Source organism: Cnephaeus nilssonii (genome assembly GCF_951640355.1).
Source record: "Cnephaeus nilssonii genome assembly, chromosome: 22".
Classification (NCBI taxonomy): Eukaryota; Metazoa; Chordata; class Mammalia; order Chiroptera; family Vespertilionidae; genus Cnephaeus; species Cnephaeus nilssonii.
The window spans coordinates 11775995-11792374 of NC_137093.1; the positions used below are offsets into that span (position 1 = coordinate 11775995).

At 46.6% G+C, this 16380-nt stretch overlaps 1 protein-coding gene across 5 annotated transcripts in view; it reads left to right on the plus strand.

Moving 5' to 3' along the window:
- The window catches only part of CFAP251 (cilia and flagella associated protein 251), a 48446-nt gene that overhangs the window by 6696 nt on the left and 25370 nt on the right, over positions 1-16380 (plus strand). For all 5 annotated transcript variants that reach the window (XM_079762401.1, XM_079762402.1, XM_079762400.1 and 2 more), the window contains 9 exons: positions 127-236; positions 3901-4012; positions 4264-4344; positions 5981-6058; positions 7568-7618; positions 9429-9643; positions 12977-13171; positions 14112-14362; positions 14891-15042. In XM_079762401.1, the coding sequence (XP_079618527.1) occupies positions 127-236; positions 3901-4012; positions 4264-4344; positions 5981-6058; positions 7568-7618; positions 9429-9643; positions 12977-13171; positions 14112-14362; positions 14891-15042 (1245 nt within the window). The remainder of the gene's footprint in view (positions 1-126; positions 237-3900; positions 4013-4263; positions 4345-5980; positions 6059-7567; positions 7619-9428; positions 9644-12976; positions 13172-14111; positions 14363-14890; positions 15043-16380) is intronic.

Sequence of the window (16380 nt, forward strand, 5' to 3'; positions counted from 1 at the left end):
CAGTAGAATTTCCAGCCCCATGCGCCCGGGAAGGGGCTCAGTTCTCTGTGGGGCCCCAGTCTTTCCTGATACCAGGGCTGGGCTGCATCCTGGATGTTTCAAAGCTGCTTCTCTCCGTTTCCGCAGGGCCACCCTAACGTGATCTCCTGCATGTGCGTCAGCGAGGACAGGCGGTGGATTGCCACGGCCGACAAAGGGCCCAACTGCCTGTTAATTATATGGGACTCCTTCACAGGGTAGGCTTGGCGCAGTCTCTACCCCGCCCCCCCCCCCCGCCCCCCAATTTTCCTAGAATATCTGCCACTGTGACCAGCAAGCAATGAACAGAGCCGGCGCGGGCAGGCTGACGCCAGGGATGGGGCACAGTGAGTGGGAGGCTGCCAGGGAAGCCTGGCTGTCCTGTCGCCTCGAGGCCTGACGGACATCGCCTTGGCGAATTTCCCATTTACGATTCTTGGTTCTTTCAGCCCGAAACTCAGTCTGTTTGTGCCCCAGAGTGGACTGGGCCGAGGGGAGCCAGGTCGCACTCACCCGGCTTGGAGGCCCAGAGAAGTGAGGACTGTCCCCATGGAGCCATACCTGTCCTTTCCTTTCCCGCGGCTCCCGCGAGAAAGGACCGCCCACTGGGTGGCTGAAAATAACAGAGATTTCTCCGTTCATGAGTCCAGCAGTCGGCAGCCGGGTTGGTTCCGACTCTCCTGAGAGCATCTGTCCCATGTCCTCTCCCGGCTGCGAGCCCTAGTGCTCCTGGCCAGTAGACCAGTCCTCCAGGCTGTCTCCATCTTCACACGCATTTCCCCTACGCGTCCCTCTGTGCCTTCTCTTCTGGGAGGACACCAGTCATTGGATTCAGGGCCCAACCTGTCCAGTGTCACCTCATCTTAACTGAATTAATTACATCTGCAAAGACCCTGTTTCTAGAGGAGATCACATTCCGAGGTTCCGGGTGGACAGGAATTCCACTCTCCAGACCACTGCACAACCTGCCGGGATTGTTGGGGAGAGCGGCGGGCACAATGCCTGCTGCCTCTTCTCAGAAGCTCCTCCTCCCCAGGCCTCGAGGGCCCCTTGCAGTGGGTTATCCTTTGATTTTTTTCTTGTTTATAAAGCTGTTTCCTCCCCCACTAGACTGGGAGCAACGTGTAACAGTTTTTTTTGTTTTTTTTTAAATTACAAAGTAAAGCATATCTACCCCAGCCGGGTGGCTCAGTTGGTTGGAACATCATCCTGAACACCAAAAAGTTTGCAGGTTTGATTCCTGGTCAGGGCACATACCTAGGTTGCAGGTTCACTCCCCAGTCAGGTGCTTGTGGGAGCAACCGATGTTTCTCTCTCACATCAATGTTTCTCTCTCTCTCTCTCTCTCTCTCTCTCTCTCTCTCTCTCTCTTTCCCTCCCTCTCTCTCTAAAACATTACAAAGTAAAGCTTATCTGTGGCTAACAATTCAAGCAATAGGTCGCTATGAGTTTTATGATTCGCAAATGACTTGGGGACCCAGAAAAGATTACTTGGTTTTGGAATTAATATTCACTTTATTAAAGTGACAAATTGAAAACTATAGTTCTTCTTTAAGCTTTTTCTTCAATTTATAAGTCTTACTCTATTTATGAACCTAGCATATTTTTGCAATCTCCTTTAAGAGGACTTTGATTAATGTTTGGCTCCACTTACAAATTTGATTATTTACTCCTTTTAAACATTTTAAACTGCATTTAAAAATTGAATATACTTGGTTTCATCTTTAAGTTCTGGAGTAGTCCTTCACCCATGCTTAAGTGATTCTTGTAAATCTAATAAATTAGACATAAATATGGCAAATCTTAATTCTCTTAAGCGTCCTAATATTGTTTATAAACCTAATACGATTTGAATTTAAAATTACAAGTCAAAGTCAACTATGTACTTTGAATTAGAATCACAAATATAATGTTAGAGACTCTGATATGTTAAATTCTCTTAAACATCACCCATTCCTAATAAGAAGCAACTGATTCTCTGATCACAGATATGTTAAGAGTGTAGGTCTGGCCCTAGCTAGTTTGGCTCAGCGGATAGTGTCAGCCTGCAGACCAAAGAGTCCCGGGTTCAATTCTGGTCAAGGGCATGTACCTTGGTTGCAGGCTTCTCCCTGGCCTGGGCCCTGGTCAGGGTGCGTACAGGAGGCAACCAATCGATGTGTTTCTCTCACATCGATGTTTCTCTCTAGCTCTCCCTCTCTTTTCCACTTTCTCTAAAATCAATGGAAAAATATCCTTGGGTGAGGATAAAAAAAAAAAAGGTGAGGACCACTCAACCAACACTGATTTCATCTTCTCTATATTGAATTCTAAATCTCCCCAGGGGTAAGATATATCCTCCAACTAAGGACATCATTGTGCCATTCCCAACAATGTGAGGACCGCCTTTCCACGTGAATGTTTGGGGCGGCTACACGGTGGGATGGAGTTTCCCAGGCGACAGAGAACCAGACTGGCCCTCAGCCAGCACACAGACCTGGTTCTGGCCAAGCGGGACACTGATCATATTCTCTGTACCAACGGCTCCATGATGAAAAAATAAAAATAAAAAAATGGGGAGCTGCTAGCCAGGTTCCTGGATCGAATCTTCTTACCACCACCCGCTCTTCATTTCTGATGGAAGTCAGGACCCCAACGTGACAGCTCACTTCCATCATGGCTTCTGTTGTCCCTTGCATTCGTTTGGTTCTCGTAGATGTTTAAATGTCCCGATTAATCTCTGCATGTGTCGAGGCTCTGTCTGTCTCTGTATCCTACAGTTCTAAAATCTTGCCAAGTGACACAGTACAGAAGTTTATAAAAAAAAAAAAGCAAGTCCTTCACACTCAAACCCCTTCCCCAAGTCACCATTGTTTAGTTGGGAATCTATTCTCATAACACACACACACACACACACACACACACACACACACACACACACGATCAGGACATGCTGTGTATACTGTTTTGCAATTTGCTTTTTTCACAAAATTGTGGTGACTTTCCCCAATCTATCTTATTCTTTTTAAAAAATATCTTTTTATTAGCTGTGGTACATTTATATCATGGAATACTATGCAGTGGTAAAAAAGAAGAATCTCTTACCCTTTGAGATAGCATGGAGGGACCTGGAGAGCATCATGCTAAGTGAAATAAGTCATTCAGAGAAAGACAAGAATCACATGATCTCACTCATATGTGGAATCTAAGTAACAAAATAAACTGATGAACGGAGTGGATCCAGAGACATGGAAGCATGGAACAGAGTGCAGAATATCAGAGGAAAGGTGGGGGAGGGTGGTTAGGTGGGAGGTAATCAACCAAAGACCTTGTATACATATATGCATGGCCCATGGACACAGACAATGGGGTGGTGAGGGCCTGAGGCAGGGGGCAGGGGCGGGCTGGAGGGGGTCAATGGAGGAAAAAGAAGACATATGTAATGCTTTCAACAATAAAGAATTATTTTTAAAATATCTTTTTATTGATTTCATAGAGAGGAAGGGAGAGGGATAGAAACATCAATGAGAGAGAATCATCGATTGGCTGCCCCTTGCACGCCCCCTACTGGGGATTAAGCCTTCAACTCGGGCATGTGCCCTGATCAGGAATTGAGCTGGTCAACACTCAACCATTGAGCCATGCCGGCCAGGCTCTGCATGATGTTTTCAAGGTTCATCCATGTTGCAGTGTGTCTCTCTCTCTCTCTCTCTCTCTCTCTCTCTCTCTCTCTCTCTCTCTCTCTCTCTCTCTCGGTGATTCATTCCTTTTCATGGCTGAGTAATATTCCACTATATGGAAATACCACATTTATTTATCCACAGTGGTTATGCTTTTGAAGTGGGTCCCTGTGGGAACCAGGGCAGGCCCAGCAAATGCTTGTCCCCCTGTCCTGTCTTGCAGGATTCCCGTGCACACAATATTCGACAGCTGCCCGGAAGGGGACGGCATCAGGGCCATAGCCATCACCCGCGATGCCAAGTATCTGGCAACCATCTCAGATGCTGAAATCCAGGTACAGGGACCTTCAGGGTGGCCTCCGTGGGCTGGCCGGCACATCCAGAGCGTCCCTGGGAGCTGCTCTGTTCAGGCCGCGTGGCATCGGTGATGCTCTTGGGAAGACTGGACTCCACGTTGTCAGGAGCTCTGTGCCTCGCGGCTTAGCTCGCGGTACTGTGCTTAGTTAACAAGTTACAGGGTTAACCAGCGGTGTGGTGACGCCAGAGGCCCCCGGAAAACCCGTCCTCCTGTCGCTCTCACTTACAGAAAGTTTGCATCTGGAGGTGGACTTTAGCGGCCGAAACACCGGCATGCACGCTGGACCTTCCCAAAGAGTACGGTTTTCAGGTGAGTCCAGTCTGAGCCTGGAGGATCTACCTCAAGTCACACTCAGGCCAGGCCAAAGCGACTCCTTGTTTTAGTGGAGTTTTGGTGCAGTAGAGCTTTTAAAAACGAGAAAAGTTAGTTATTATCATTTGATTTCTGATAATAACTAACTTTTTTGAGTACTTCTTATGTGCCGGGTTCTGCTATATTATTTTTTTAAAAATATATATTTTTATTGATTTCAGAGAGGAAGGGAGAGGGAGAGAGCAGTAGATTGATGGGCTGTCTCCTGCTCACCCTCCACTGGGGATTGAGCCTGAAACTCCAGGCATGTGCCCTGACCGGGAATCGAACTGTGACTTCCTGGTTCATAGGTTGACACTCAACTACTGAGCCACACCAGCCAGGCTCCAACCTGCTGCTGATTTAAAAAAAAAAAATAATGCTTTATTATTGAAAGTATTACATATGTCCCCTTTTTTCCTCCATTGACCCCCTCCAGCCTGCCCCCATCCCCCCTCCTCCCCGCCCCAGGCCTTCAGCACCCTATTGTCTGTGAACATGGGTTATGCATATATGCATTAAACGTCTTTGTCCAACTTGCTTCTTGATGCCACGTCTGCAACCCTGCACCTCGGGCTGTACCCATGCCATCTTATGATGTACGCGGAAAGTCTCCCCAGGGATTTCTCACTTTTTGTTGTGGGATTGTTTAATTTCTGCATTGCCCGTTTCCCTCACTTCTGTAGTATCTGCGGGGTTGATTTTGGGGAAGGGAGCCAGGTACCCCTGCTATTCAGCATTTTTGGCAGGAAGCAGAATCCCCTTCCAATATTTTGTGTTCATTCCAAGCTACCTGTGGCCCTGTCAGATTCAGAAATGTGTACGCAGCGGCCTTTCTCCTAAAGAACACAGAATAAAGGTTGTTGGTGAATACTGGTTTACTTTTGCTTGTTCTAATTCCTAGATGATGAGTTATAGTAAACTAGAGGCCCAGTGCACGAAATTCGTGCGGGGGTGGGGGTCGTCCCCTCAGCCCAGCCTGCACCCTCTCCAATCCAGGACACCTCGGGAGATGTCCGACTGCCAGTTTCAGCTTGATTTCTGGGATCAGGCCAAAACCGGCAGTCAGACATCCCTCTCACAATCCGGGACCACTGGCTCCTAACTGCTCACCTGCCTGCCTGCCTGATCGCCCCTAACTGCCCCCCCCCTGCCAGCCTAATCACCCCTAACCACCCATTCCTGCCAGCCTGATCGCCCCTAACTGCCCCCCCTGCCAGCCTAGTCACCCCACGCAGCCTGCTGATCAGTCGTTTGGTCGTCCCTCACTAACCCCCCTGCCGGCCTTGTCGTCCCACGCAGCCTGCTGTTTGGTTGTTACTGTGAGGGCGTCATGACCAATTTGCATATTACCATTTTATTAGTATAGATAGATGAGACTAAGAAAGGGGATACACTGAGACCATTAACTTTAATGATCGGTATTTAAATTATATTCCTAGTGCTTATAAAATGCCATGTCTGCTCTGTTTTATATTCCTATTCAGTTATATATTTTAATAAAAATCTCACTTAATTTTAACATTTAGCTTAACCAGAGAGAAACAGAAAATTTATTGTTTATTGTAATACGTCTCCATACTTTATATTTCAGAACTACCTTATTTTTAATCCAACAAATAATAAAGAATTGGTGAGCAATAGTAAAATACAGGCAATATATTATTTGTGGGTAAGTACAAATATTTTGATTTGTTTTAAATGTACTAACAAACACATGTTCATCCTTTAAGGACAGATGTTTTGGTAATGTAACAATATTGTATCTACTTAAGAAGCAATAAATATATTGAAATGTTTTGATTTAATTACAGTATTTATTTTAGTCACATTGGAAATTAGCATATTAATTCTGAAGTAGATCATTTAAATTTTATTTAATTTTTAAGTAAAAAGACAAATATTTATATGAATATATTTAACAGGTCTAAAGTATAGGGTGGTTTTTTGGTTTTTTTTTTAGATCTTGGGCCTTTTAGAAAGGGTTAGAAAACAGATCAGCAATATATATACTGACACAGGGCAAAATTATGACATTAAAACAAGATCAAAAGTCAAACATAGTCCAGCCAGTGTGGCTCAGTGGATTGAGCATCATCTCATGTACCAAGAGGTCGCTGGTTCGATTTCCCATCAGGGTATATGCTGGGGTTTCAGGCTCGATCCTCAGTAGGGGGTGTACAGGAGGCAGCTCATCAATGTTTCTCTATCATAGATGTTTCTATCTTTTTTTCTCTCTCCCTCCCTCTCTCTCTCTCAAAAACCAATAACAACATGTATTTTTTTAACAGTTAAATGTAAAATTACCAGATGAGCCAGCAATTCCTAGGTATAGCCTCAAAAAACAGACAAAAAATACTCACACAGGTGTTCACAGCAGCGGCGGCATTTGCAATAACCAAAAAGTTGAACCAAACCAAATGTCCATCAACACATGAATGGATAAACAAAAAATGGTCCATCTATACAATGGAATATTAGTTAGCCATTAAAAGGAATGGAGAGCTGATTTCATCCTACAACGTGGATGAACCTTGAAAACGTGACGCTGAGTGAGAGAAGCCAGACACAAAAAGTCACGTAGTGTAAATGGAACAATACTCCATTTATGTGAAATGTCCAGAATAGGTAAACCCATCTAGACAGAATCCAGAATAGTGGCTGTCGGGGGCTGGAGGAGGGGCTGGGGCAGGACCACTTAATGGGTAGGGGCTTCCCTTTGGGGGGAGGAATGATGGTTACACAGCATTGTTAACCTACTAAGTATCACTGAATTGTACACTTCAAAATGGTCGATGGCTAGTTTTATTTTATGTCCATTTTACCCCAATAAAAGATGCCAATGAATAACAAAAACACATTGCTTGGCTGCTTTTCAGCGATAATCCTTACTTCAGGTGTTGATGAAAGCTTGAAAGCCTCAGACCTGTAGGATCCACTCGCACCGACCACCATTTCCAGTCACAGTCACTTGTGGCAATTGCTCACATTGTATTTGCTCTCCTGGCTGAATGTTTCTGGCTGTCCCCGAGGCAGCAGGTTCTCTTACCTGGAGAAGCTGCGAACTCTGAGCCTGTTGAGACGCGTGCGTTTCGATTTTGTTGTTACGTAGTTAGTTCTTCTTTGGGAAACCAGGTCTTTGTTTTAGTAGTGATGGTTTGTTTTTTTCTGTGCTTACCAGTATGAAGAGAGAGAGATGCTTATTCACAGTGCCCCACTTTTAACAGAAAAAGTGAGTATGTCCGTCGCTTTTTTATTTACTTATATTTATTTTTTCCTCATCGCTTTTTTATAACATCCGATTTTGTGGAGAATAAACATGTATGTGTGAGATTAGTCATTTTGGGCTGCTCTGTGCATGTCTTAATATAGGTAAATAATATATAAAAATACTTTTAGTTGGGTCCTTTACCATATTGAATTTGTCGGTTGAAAATAACGGATGTGCTGTTAAAAATAAAATGTTATAGAAAAGGAAGTTTACTCCCATGAGAAAATATCCCCCCCAGAAAGTGATGGCTTCAGTAAGCTATGTGTGCATATATGACAAAGGAGGGAAGTTAATATAGAGTCATGTAAGTAGAGTAGTTGAACGTAGAGTAGCTAGCTGCTCAGTGTTCAGAGTAATAAAGATATTGAGCCTGGCCGGTGTGGCTCAGTGGTTGAGCATGGACCTATGAACCAGGAGGTCACGGTTCTATTCCTGGTCAAGGGCACATGCCCAGGTTGTGGGCTTGATCCCCAGTGTGGGGCATGCAGGAGGCAGCTGATTGATGATTCTCTCTCATCACTGATGTTTCTCTCTCTCTCCCTTCCTCTCTCTGAAATCTATAAAAGCATATTTTAAAAAAAGACATTGGGCATTTAGGTTTGTAAGAGCCAGTAGAAGAGCGGAGAGCCAGGCCTTGGAGGAAGCACTGTCCTTGCCTGGTCACCCGAAGCGATGGCCTGTGAGGCGGAACTGAGTCCTGTCTCCTGCGCATTTCCTGACCTGAGACCCACGTGGTCTGCGCTCAGCGAGAACCACAGGATCGTTTTTTCTGCTTCCCGTCTTCACTCCTGGTGTGACTCACAGAAATTCCATTTTTAAGAGGGCATGCCAAGAGGAAAGAAGAAGACGGAGACGGACATGGGAGAGATGATCCTGTCTGCAAACTCTTGTTTTTCGTAGATCAAATTATCAACAAATAAATGCAGTCAGTTCCAGTTATTCGTGGCAGCTATGTTCCACGGAGTCTCTGCAGTTTGAAATAATAAAAAGGCTTCGTATTGAAACGGGGCTGCTCTTGGAAAAAGCCCGGTGCCCTGGCCTAACCAGTTTTTGTTTTGCTTTGTTTTACGGATCCCGTTGTGTTCAGGCCAGACGGGGTAAACCTTAGATCTTAGACATTGGGCAGCAGACCTGCTGCGGCATAGGACAGACAGACGTCAGGTTTCCTCCATTGATTTCATCTGCTGATCCCTCACGGAGGGGCTTCGCTCACTGCCTGGGTTCTCTCTATACTTCCCCGCTAAGACGGTGTCTGCGGCCACCTCGTGCCTTATCTTACGCAGCACAAACTTCACAGGGAGCCTGAGGGACACTTCCATGTACAGTGCTTCACTTCCACTGATGAGGAAAGAATTGACGGTCACAGGGAGGCTGGGAGGACTGTTTATGGTCTCTCACGGCTGGGGCGTGCTTCTGCCCACGGCAGACCTTGGTTTCTTTATCCGTCTCTGCAACCTCAGCGGGAAAAGTGGAACAGGTGGGAGCAGCGGTGGGCCACTCTGGCATTTGCTTTAAGCAAACAGTTTAATGGACAGAGTACACAACCCTTCACTCAATCTTAGCACGTGAGCTTCAGAGCTGCCTGGACCAGGGCCATCCACCGGGGAGCCTTTTTTTTTTTTTTTTTAAAGGGATTGATTTGTGCTTTTTTAACTTTTGTATCTTTTTCTACTATATTTCAGGGCGGTATTATAAAACGCCGTGTGTTGGTAAACAGTTTGTTTCATACGTGTCACCAATGATAACTCATAATCTGCCTTTTGAAATGCAGACATTCAACAAGCACGTGGGCAAGTTCAGCCAGTCCATCTTTCACCTGAACCTGACACAAGTCCTCTCGGCGACCCTGGAAGGGAAGCTGGTGGTCTGGGACGTGTACCGCCCGCCGCTCTCTGCCTCCGCCTCTCCGGCCCTTCCCTACATGAAGCCTTGTAAACTGGTTCATTTGCAGAAAGAGGGTATCACTGTGCTTACTACAGTTGACAGGTAATTAAGGGAACTAAAAAGTAGCTGTAGATGATTACAGAAATACTAGAGGCCCAGTGCACGGATTCGTGCACATTGAAAGGAAATCAATCAGAAGGTGGCCGGTGGGGTGAGACTAGGCGAGGTGGGCTGGACACACCCTGGAGCCAACCTCCCGAGTCCCTCCTCCCCGACTGGCCATACCTGGGGTGGCACTGGGGCTCAAAGGGCGTCTGCGGAGTGAGTGGGGTCCCTCCAGCAGGTGGGGTCCCTCAGCTTGGCCTGCAGGGATTGGGCTGAAACTGGCAGTTCAACATCCCCCGAGGGGTCTCAGAGTGCGACAGGGCACTCTGCAAAGTTGCTGTCACTCGGTAGCTCCTGCATTGAGCGTCTGCCCCTTGGTGGTCAGTGTGCATCGTACCTACTGGCCGGTTGGCCGGTTGGCTGGTTGGCTGGTCACTTAGCCTTTTATATATATAGATTTCATTTCTTAAAAAGACCATCAAAGTCTTTTATAAAATTTTATTTATTGATTTTTAGAGAGAGAGGAAGGGAGGGAGAGAGAGAAACATTGATTTGTTATCCCACTTATTCATGCATTCATTGGTTGATTCTTGTATGTTCCCTGACTGGGGATCAAGCCCACAATCTTGGCATATCAAATTGATGCTCTAACCAACAGAGCTACCTGGCCAGGGCCTATAAAGGTATTAAAAACCCCTTTGAATGTATACTGTATTTTGTATATGCATAGAATATATTCAGGGAAATTAGTTGGGCTCAGTGGATAGAGTGTTGGCCTGGGGACTGAAGGGTCCCAGGTTTGATTCCGGCCAAGGGCACATGCCTGGGTTGCAGGCTCAATCCCCAGTAGGAGTTGTGCAGGAGGCAGCCAATCAATGATTCTATCATTGATGTTTCTATCTCTCTCTCTCCTTCTCCCTTCCTCTCTGAAATCAATAAAAATATATATTTTTTAAAAAGCCTTCACCTCAGAGAGAGAGGGGTTCCCATTCCAGATACATCCCTATCTTGCTGAGTGGGCAAAGAACTGAACTTTGTCAAGCTTCCATTTTTCCATCTGTAAGATGGACACAGCAATAGTATCCAACTCCAAGTGATTTCGTGAGGATTTAGGGAGACCAGGCATGTAAAACTCTTAGCTCACTGTCTGGCACAGGGCAGCTCTAAGCCAAATAGTCCTCATTAGTGTGATAGAGAAGTTCCCAAAAGGATGGAGAAAATTCCCTAAAGACCAGGACCCTGCCCATATGGTCGGAGTCCCCGTGCCACCGGCTTTCTGAAAGCTGCTTTGCCTTCCCTTTCCTTTTTTTTTTTTTTTAAATCCTCACCGGAGTATATTCTTTCCATTGATTTTTAGAGCGTGGAAGGGAGGGGGAGAGACACACACAGAGAGAGAAACATCGATGTGAGAGAGACACATAGATTGCTTGCCTCCTGCACACGCCCCAACCAGCGCTGGGGATCGATCCTGCAACCCAGTTACCTGCCCTTGAGCAGAGATTCACTGGGCCAAACCGGCCAGGGCCCTTTCTTTTGTACAGCAGACACTGAGGCCCTGGTGCAGGTTTACAGAGAAACGCAAATTGTCATCCTCACTCAGCGGTGCGAAGAGATCAGTAGTAGAATTGCAGTTCACGATGCCATCAACCTTGAATTAGTCGGGGGTTAGGGCCCGGGAAAGACCAGGCCTCGCTTCCCCCATGTTCAATGAAACCCAGCCAGGAAAGCTCTCTGAAAACGCGTGGCCTGTTTTGCCGTTTCTGTCCAGCAGAGGGCAGTGAAAGATGTTTTCGCCAATTACACAGCCCACCTGCCTTGCTTATTAATCGGAAACCTCACTTAATCACTTTGGGTATGTAAGAGGAAACAAAACCCCCCCCCCCCCCCCACCACCACCGCAACACACACACACACACACACACACACTTCCCCCGTGATTAGAATTATGTCAGAGGCTTAAAAAAAGCAAGTCCTTGCCCTTGCTGGTTTGGCTCAGTGGATGGAGCGTCGGCCTGCAGACTGAAGGGTCCCAGGTTTGATTCCAGTCAAAGACACATACCTGGATTGCAGGCTCGATCCCCAGTAGGGGGCGTGCAGGAGGCAGCCAATCAATGATTCTCTCTCATCATTGATGTTTCTGTCTGTTTCTATCTCTCCCTCTCCCTTCGTCTCTGAAATGAATTTATATATATATATATATATATATATATATATATATATATATATATATATATATTTAGCAAGCCCATTTGGGATGGATCTGAGGACTGGAAATAAAAGCATCTTTGCCTTTGGCTGTGGTGATTGGACAGGGTTTTACAATCCCTCTAAGAGCAGTGCCTTCTTGTTTTTAAAAAATATGTTTTAATTGTATTTTAGATAGAAGAAAGGAGAGGGATAGAGAGAGAGAAACATCATTGATCGGCTGCCTCCTGCACGCCCCCTACTGGGAATGGAGCCCGAAACCCAGCCATGTGCCCTGACCGGGAATCGAACGGTGACCTCTTGGTACCTGGGTCGACGATCCACCACTGAGCCACACTGGCCGGGCAGCAGTGCCTTCTTATAAAGTGGCTGGTATCCCATTTGCAGCTTGTGAGATTTGGGAAGGCTGGTGGATAGACTCTGTGGTCATCTGCAGTCGCAAGGCGGAGAATGTGAGTGACGGTGGCAGGTCTTGGAGAGCAGGGGGTCATAGAGCAGAGAGCAGCGACTTTGTGTTGGACACACCTGGGCCCCTGCATGGTCTCACCCCGTGAGCCTGAAAGGGTTGCCAGGCATAAGTATGTCCCATGCAATATGGGGGACGAACTTACAGTAAAAAATTACTTATTGTTTGTCTGAAATTCACATTTAACTGGGCTCCTGCATTTTTATTTGCTAAATCTGGCAACCCCAGGCCTTGAGCAGGTTTCTTAACTTCTCTGAGCCTCAGTTCCCTAGCTGTAAAGGGGATAAGGGCAAAACCAGCCTCACAGGGCAGAGCCTTAAGTGAAGTTTTTACAATGCCCAGAAGGAATCCAGAGCCTGACATACAATTAAGTGCTGAGTACATGGTACTGAGGCCCTGGCTGGGTAGCTCAGTTGGCTGGAGCATCATTCTGATATGCCAAGGTTGCAGGTTCAATCCCCAGTCAGGGGACATGCAGGAAGTAACCAACAAATGCATAAATAAGTGAAACAACAAAGCAGCATTTCTCTCTCTCCCTCCCGCCCTTTCCTCTCTCTCCAACCAACAACAAATTTTTTTTTTAATTTGAAAAAATGTTTAAAAATATAGATGATACTTATTACTATTCTTTAACAAACTGATGTTATTCTCCATTTCAGCTATATTGTCACAGGTGACGTTAAGGGTAACATTAAGTTCTACGATTGCACCCTGTCCATCATTTACTGGTTCAGCAACTTCAAACTGAGCTCCATAAGAACGCTGTCCTTTTCGAAGACCCCGGCAACGCCTCCTACTGAGAAATCAAACTACCCTTCAGACTGCACTTTAAAAGGTGACCTTTTTGTCGTAAGGTACGTTGTTCATGAATCTAGTCGTTTGAATGGTCAGAAAGGATTGGCCTGGAGTGTCCACCTCGTTCCTGGGATGGGAAGTGAGGGAACCGGCCGTCCTGGTCAGTCCTGGACCTGGCTGGTAGATGGGTTTCTCTGGCTGATTATAATCCCTACTCATTTTTAAAAATATATATATTTTATTGATTTTTTACAGAGAGGAAGGGAGAAGGATAGAGTGTTAGAAACATGGATGAGTGAGAAACATTGATCAGCTGCCTCCTGCACACCCCCTACTGGGGATGTGCCCGCAACCAAGATACATGCCCTTGACCAGAATCGAACCTGGGACCCTTGAGTCCACAGGCCGACGCTCTATCCACTGAGCCAAACCGGTCAGGGCCCTATTCATTTTTAAACATGAAACATGAATTTCATATGAAGAATCTTCCGTGCCTGGAAGCTGAAAGGGCTTATCCCTGCGCTCTGGTCTCTGCTCCGCCTGGAGTCCTTTGCTTGCAGGCTGGTCTCTTCTGGAAGCTGAGTTTGTCCTCGCGGCGCAGATAAAGGCCTTTGATAATTAATAGCCATAACATTTCAAGACGGAATTATCTGTGAGCCTGCTCAATTACCCTGGCGGTATCTGCAGGCGCGGCTGTGTGTGTGCGCCCAGCTCCATATTTGCATACACAAATGAATATTTGCATGTGCAGATTAGCTAATTGTACAACCGACTGTCCATCTGCATGCCTAATGACTCAATTTCCATGGAGAAATGTGGGCTTTTTCACTTGCAAATGGAGGCTGTTGGGGGTGCGTGGTATATTTTTGGAGGCGTTGGGTTAATAATGTCACTAAATTACAGACGACAGAGGCGTTTCATGGGCAATTAGAAGCAGCGTGGCGGGCGCACCCGTTCCCTGCAAACGCTGATGCTGTTCGGTCTCTGCTTGGCAAACAGGAATTTTATCATCGGAACATCTGATGCGATCGTGTACCACTTAAAGGCAGATGAGACCAAACTGGAGAAGTTACTCATAGAGCCCAAGGAAGCCATTTGTGCTATCGCCTGCCACCCCTACCAGCCCCTCATCACCATCGGGAGTTTCTGTGGGATGATCAAAGTGTGGGATTATAGGAAGAAAAGATACCTTTTCAGCAGAGTCTTCGAGAAGGGGCTTGGAATCCAGAGTCTGACCTACAACCCCGAAGGTATTTTCATTTGATCAGTCTCTTAGGTTCCAGAGCGAAGCAGACACAAATGGCTGCGGCCTTGGCTGCTGGAAGTTCGCTTTGACCGACTCCCTCCGCCTGGTCAGACGAGACACTTTCTCCCTCTGTGCTTGGGGGTCTCTGAGCGTTCATCCCAGGCTGTCATGCTTTTCAGGTTTTTTTTCTCCTACGAGGGACCTTGTCTGTCACAGACAAGGCCTGGCACAGAGTCTGTGTTTCTTAAAAAATTTAAAATTTTTTATTGATTTCAGAGAGGAAGGGAGAGGGAGGGAGGGAGGGAGAGAGAAAGAGAGAGAGAGAGAGAGACATCAATGATGAGAGAGAATCATTGACCGGTTGCCTCCTGCACGCCCCACACTGGGAATCAAGCCTGCAATCTCTGGGCATGTGCCCTGTCCTGGAATTGAACTGTGACCTCCTGGTTCATAGGTCGACGCTCAACCATTGAGCCACACCAGCCAGGCAAGAAGCCCTTTTCGACCGCTGTTCTCTGGCTTGTGATTTCAGGAGACCTTCTTGGAGCTGGCTTCACAGAGGGGACAGTTTACATTCTTGATGCAATGTCCTTGGAAAATGGAATCCCAGAGCCTTTCAAATATTCCAGGACCAGCGTGACTCACATAAGCTTCTCCCATAACTCCCAGTACATGGCAACCGCGGTGAGTGTTTTCGCCGAGAACTGTTCTGTGTGGCTCAGCAACTTTATTGAAAACCAAAGGAGGCACTGGCCCCAGGTAGCTCAGTTGGTTAGAGTGTCATCCTGATTCACAGAGGTTGTGGGTTTGATCTCTGGTCAGGGCACATACAAGAATCAACCCATAAAAGCATAAATAAGTGGGACAACAAACCAGTCTCTCTCTCTCTCTCTTCCCCTCCTTCCCCCCTTTCTTTCTCTCTCTCTAAAAAAAATTGTTTTTAAAGAGAGGGGGGCCTGGCTGGTGTAGCTCAGTGGTTGAGCATTGACCCATGAACCAGGAGGTCAGGGTTTGATTCCTGGTCAGGGCACATGCCTGGGTTTAGGGCTCAGTCCCCAGTAGGGGGCATGCAGGAGGCAGCCATTTGAAAATCCTCTCTCATCATTGATGTTTCTCTCTCTCTCTCTCTCTCTCCCCCCCACTTCTCTGAAATAAATTAAAAAACATTAAAAAATAGGGGGATTGGGAGGGATGGAGAATAACTGCTAAAGGATACAGGGGTTCTTTTGGGGGTGCTGAAAACGCTCTGAAATTTTGATGATGGATGTACAGCTCGGAATATACTAAAACCCATTGAACCGTACACTTTAAATGAGTTGCATTGTATGTGAATTATAGCTCGATAAAGCTGTTATCAAAAGAGAACGGGGTGGGGTGAGGGGACTTTTGCCTGAAAATAAGCCAGGGCCTCAGAACTCCAAGCTTGGACCCTGACACCCTGACAACTCACTGTGGTTTGCTAGTTTTGGGGGCCCCTTCTCTGCACCCATCCTTTCATCTGTCCCTTTCATTGTTGTGACAAGATGACATTCTCCTTCATCTCAAAGCCAAGTCTTCCCCCCGTGCTTTGGACTCTGTCCTCCCTCTGTGAACAGGGGTCCTCAGCCCAGTGAAGACTTCCTCCGCCCCCGCCCTCTCCCTTCCTGCCGGTTCTCTTAGTCGGCACTGTTCTCATCCCACCTGGATGTTCGGGATGTTCATGGGAAGAGACAAAGCAACCGTCTTCACTCGACAAAACCGCCGTCCATCCCTTCCAGTGCGTCCCCATCGCCTCCGGCCTCGGCCTGACCTGCCTTCCGGTCCGATCACAGCGCTGCCCAAGGCCAGAGCCACCCCTCTCGACTCCCGCCACACACCCACTGAGTGTCCCTTCAGACCACTCCCACCCACTCTCTGACCCAGTCACTCTCAGCCATGATACTTTAAAAAAATTTTTTTTTATAGTGAGCATGTGTCAATTTTTAGGAGAACAATAAAGTCATTTTTTTTTGTTTTGTTAATTCTCACCCAAGGATATTTTTT